The following is a 4,405-nucleotide window of genomic DNA, read 5'->3' as shown; positions in this document are numbered from 1 at the left end:
TGTCCTGGCCGTGCCCCCTCCCAGCTTCTTGTGCACCTCCAGCCTGCTCAGTCGGTAGGGCATGGGGAGCTGAGAAGCCCTTGACTAGTGTAAGCACTGCTCAGCAACAACTAAAACATCCGTGTGTTATCAACATTGTTCTCATCCTAAACCCAAACCACAGCACTGTACCAGCTACTAGGAAGAAAATTAACTCTACCCCAGCCAAAACCAGGACAGTGCCTCTTGCAGCCCAGAGGTGGGCTGGTTCCTCTCCCAAATGCATAGCAAAGTACGTGGTCTCCTGGACCAGTTGATCCCACCCTGGCCCCACACCACGTCCCCGTGCCCCTTCCCTCTCTGCTCTCTGGCAGCCTGAGCGAGCTGATGAGCCTGTGTTTGAGCCATGCTGTGAGCATCCCCTTCACTTCTGAACTTTAGGAAGGGGGGAGGGAAGACAGCCATGGGCCCGCGGGCTCCTCGCTCCACTCTTCAGTGTGGTCCAACAACACTGGGCTAGAATATGATGGGGCACAGCCCAATGTGGGGAACTCGGGACTCCACCCATCCTCATGTCCTCCACTCTCCAAAGTGACAGGGTGATGACATCAGGATATATGGAGCTGGTGACGGGCTAGAGAGTCCCAAAGTAAAGGAGCAGCTCCCCTGTCTGGGATGGCTCCTTTCCATACAATCATAGAATCATAGAATCATAGAATCATTAAGGTTGGAAGAGACCTCCAAGATCATCGAGTCCAACCGTCAACCCAACCCACCATGCCCACTAAACCATGTCCCTACGCGCCTCATCTACCCGTCTTTATACAAGCTAAATTGCATTTGCTTTCTCTGCCCTCCCAGCTGGTGCCCTTCGGGGAGCACAACAAACACAGCACGTCCACCGTCGACCTGTCCACCTGCTATGCCCAGATTGTGAAGACCTGGCAGCAGCTCAACTGGCCGGACCCCGAGGAAGCCTTCATGATCATGGTGAAGCTCGTGGAGGTTTGTACCCTGGGCCCTGCTGGCAGATGCCATGCTCACGGGCATCAGCAGCCGGAGTTTCGTCTCCTACTCTTGGAGATGTGCCTCCATGAATGGGGCCGGTGTCCCATGCCGATATGGCGGGGTCCCCTGGCCCCGCGGTGGTCCCTGTGCTGCCCAGATCAGTCCCGTTGGCTTCTTCTCTATCCTGCAGGACATGTGTAAAATCGCCCTGATATACTGCCGGATCATCAAGGAGAGGGCTGAGGCTCTGTCGCTGAACGAGCAGAATGAGGGCGAAGCGGCCAACAGGGTTGGTATCAGGGCAGGGTCCACTGCTTAGGAAGAGACAGGATTTGGCCATGGTTTCTGGGCAAAGAGGGACATGAGCTGCTGAGCGCCCAGCCAGCATCCTGGGTCTGGCTTTCATGGGGACCGGTTGACCCCCAATAGCCATAATCCTGGAAAATCAGGAGGGAAATGGTGTGAGCAGGGGGAGCGGGATGGGGATGGGGATGGGAATGGGGATGGGAATGGGGATGGGGATGGAGATGGGGATGAGGGTGAGAATGAGGATGGGGATGAGGATGGGGATGAAGATGGGGATGGGGATAGTGATGGGGATGGGACTGGGTATGGGGAGGGGCTTCCGATCTTGCACCAGGGGGTGTGGGACACCCTAAAGCAGACCCACCTCCCCCAGCTCTGCATCGTGGTGAACAACATCAAGCAGCTGCGGCTGCTGATCCTAAAGCTGCCGTCGCAGCTGGACTGGGCCCAGCTGGAGCAGCGCACGGGGGCTGTCATCGACCACCAGCAGATCCAGCACACGCTGCACAACCAGCTCGACAGCACTGTCTCCTGCCTGGACCACGAGGTCCGGGACGTGGTGCAAGCCCTGGCCACCAAGGTGACCACCTGCCACTGACCCCCCCTTGGCCCTCGCCTGGCCCAAAGCAGCGAGATTTCACCCAAGGGGGCCTGGAGCCCATAATGCTCCTGGGATGGAGACAAGGTCGGCCTGGGCATGGGGAGGCTGGTGCAGAGGGCAAAGCCCAAGTGCCTCCGTGCGTTTCTCCCCGGCAGCTGGAAAAGGGCATCGCCAGACACATCCAGCAGCTCTCATCTTCCAATGACACCCGGGAGCCTGAGGACGTAAGTACCTGGCCCGGCCCCTCCTGGACCATCTTTTTCAGGCAGCTGTGAATAACCCTTGCCTACTTGGTGGAGGCCCCCATCACCCTTCCCCACCTCTCCCTGCCCCACACCTGGGGCACAGGACACACCAGCCATGGTGTGCTTCGTTTGATGCCCATGTCAGCAGCAGGACCAGACAGGGCACAGCCTGCCCATGTCCTCACTGTGGAAGGGAGCCCCTCTGGACCCGCCCCTGCCCTGCTGGCTCCAGCCAGCGGTGGTCTCCCCTCTCCCCGCTGGAGAGGGCCCTGCTGGATACGGCCCCCCCATGCCCTCCCCAATTCCCCTCTCCTTTCTCTGCAGTCCATCATCCCGCTCATGAAGTTCCTGGAATCGGAGCTGCAGTATCTCAACAAGCATCTGGTCCAGGAGAACTTCAAAAGGTGACCAAGGCACTGGGGATGCACCATGGCAGAGGCCGGCAGCATCACCGTCCCTTAGCAGGAGTGTCCCCTCAGCCCCGTGGGGCTTGGGGATATCCCGCTTTGGGGCTGGCTGCTCAGCCCAGCGGGTTGAGCCAGTTCCCTCTGGGACTTTGTAAAGGTTCTCGGCTGAGGACCAACCCCTCCAACCCACCCCCCGCGGCCCCCTGCTCACAACCTTCCTCCCTTGCCCCTGCAGCCTCCTCACTCTCCTCTGGCATCACACCTTGGCCGTGCTGTCGGCAGCCACGGGGCAGCAGATCCCCTCGGCCCAGTGCTACAAGAAACTGCACTGTGCCCTGAAGGTACCAAGGGGGGGAACCAGGGAGTCCCCGGCAGGGACGGGTGTTTGGTTGCCGGCTAACAGCATCCTTCTCCACAGAGCCTGGAGCTGTGCTTCCACGCCGAGGGCTGTGGGCTGCCGCTGGAGACCCTCCACACTGAAGCCTTCCTGGTACGGGGTGCTGGGGATGTGGGGGTCCCCAGAGTTTCCTTTGGGTGCTTTCTAGGGAGGGTGTCCCCAGGCTGCAGACCTGTCCACGTGCTTGACCATCAATTCTCGTCCTCTCTGCAGTCGCTGGAGGCCCACCTGGCCCTCTGCTCTGCCACCAGCCGCAAACTTATCCAGAAATACTTCAGCAACAGGATCCAGCAGCAGGTAGGAGTCAGGATGATGCCCCAAGCCCCTTCCCACACCCCACCCTTGCACACGAGAGGCTGCCCGGCACAGCCTGCCTGTGGAAACATGGGATTTCCCCACCACCCTCCCAGTCCTGGGCCTGTTGGGGCTGGTTTTGCAGCGGTGGGCAGGAGGGAGTTCAATTGCATCCCAGAGGATGCCCATCACCCTCCGGTACCCCAAAATGCCTGCTCAGCCTCCACCAGACCCCGGGCATCCCCTCCATGAGTGTGCCAAAAGGCAGCACCCTTATTCTTGTACCCTATCGCTCAGCTGGACACCAGCTCGGAGAAGTATGGTGCCGTGACAATCAAAGCGCTGTACCGCCCTTCGGAGCAGAAACTCCGCGTGGAAGTGCTCAATGCTGTCAACCTCATCCCACTGGACTCCAACGGTGGGTGTGGGGAGCCCCACCACTCTGGGACCCCCTGTCTTCAGTCCCCGATATGCCCCTGGGTTGGAGAGATGCCGGCAGTGCTTGGAGTAATGGGACTCTGTCTTTATTTGCTTTTGCATCCAAAGAGGTGGATTTGGGGAAGAAGGGGGGTTATTGCACTAGTCCGGGGTGGTCCAGTGGGATGCGGCAGGCAGGACCAGGCAGGACACCATGCCCACATCCCCCTGCCTTCACTTTGCAGCACAAGCCAGCAGCCAGGGCAGGCAGATATTTTCCACCGTGCGAATCACATCTCGGACAGAAAAATATGCCGGGGTGACAAGGGACAGCCTCTCGGGTTGGCTGTCATTTGGGGAGGTCTCCAGGAGAGGTCACTCCTATTGCAGTCACCCATGGCTGATCCCTGTGTGGACAGGGTCGGGGATGTCCCTGCACCCTCCCAGGAGCGTGGGCTGGGCTGGGGGGTGACGGTGAGGGTGCCCGGCCCCCCCGGCCCCCCCGGGGTGCCCACCCCCCCCGGCTGGGCTTGGCCAGCCGTGCCGGGGCAGAAGGGGCAGTGGGAGGGGGCTGATATCTGCACCCCACCAGGCTTGAGCGACCCCTTCGTCCAGCTCACCCTGGAGCCTCGGCATGAGTTCCCCGAGGTGGTGGCCCGGACCACCCAGTGCAAGAGGAAGGAGCTGCACCCCCTCTTCGACGAAGCCTTCGACTTGTACGTAGGGGCTGACACCCACCGGGCCCCCCCCC

The 4,405-nt window shown here is 60.5% G+C and overlaps 1 protein-coding gene across 1 annotated transcript in view; it reads left to right on the top strand.

Moving 5' to 3' along the window:
- Window positions 1-4,405, top strand: part of UNC13D (unc-13 homolog D (C. elegans)) — a 21,859-nt gene that overhangs the window by 16,682 nt on the left and 772 nt on the right. The window contains exons 21-30 of the mRNA XM_009324616.1: window positions 841-984; window positions 1,178-1,276; window positions 1,667-1,873; window positions 2,050-2,118; window positions 2,464-2,543; window positions 2,782-2,887; window positions 2,965-3,036; window positions 3,157-3,240; window positions 3,535-3,655; window positions 4,247-4,370. Of these exons, the coding sequence (XP_009322891.1) occupies window positions 841-984; window positions 1,178-1,276; window positions 1,667-1,873; window positions 2,050-2,118; window positions 2,464-2,543; window positions 2,782-2,887; window positions 2,965-3,036; window positions 3,157-3,240; window positions 3,535-3,655; window positions 4,247-4,370 (1,106 nt within the window). The remainder of the gene's footprint in view (window positions 1-840; window positions 985-1,177; window positions 1,277-1,666; window positions 1,874-2,049; window positions 2,119-2,463; window positions 2,544-2,781; window positions 2,888-2,964; window positions 3,037-3,156; window positions 3,241-3,534; window positions 3,656-4,246; window positions 4,371-4,405) is intronic.

The sequence above is a fragment of the Pygoscelis adeliae genome, unplaced genomic scaffold, assembly GCF_000699105.1.
Source record: "Pygoscelis adeliae isolate BGI_AS28 unplaced genomic scaffold, ASM69910v1 Scaffold445, whole genome shotgun sequence".
Lineage (NCBI taxonomy): Eukaryota > Metazoa > Chordata > Aves > Sphenisciformes > Spheniscidae > Pygoscelis > Pygoscelis adeliae.
Note: the sequence above shows the minus strand (reverse complement) of the source record. Positions and strands in the feature narration are given on the sequence as shown.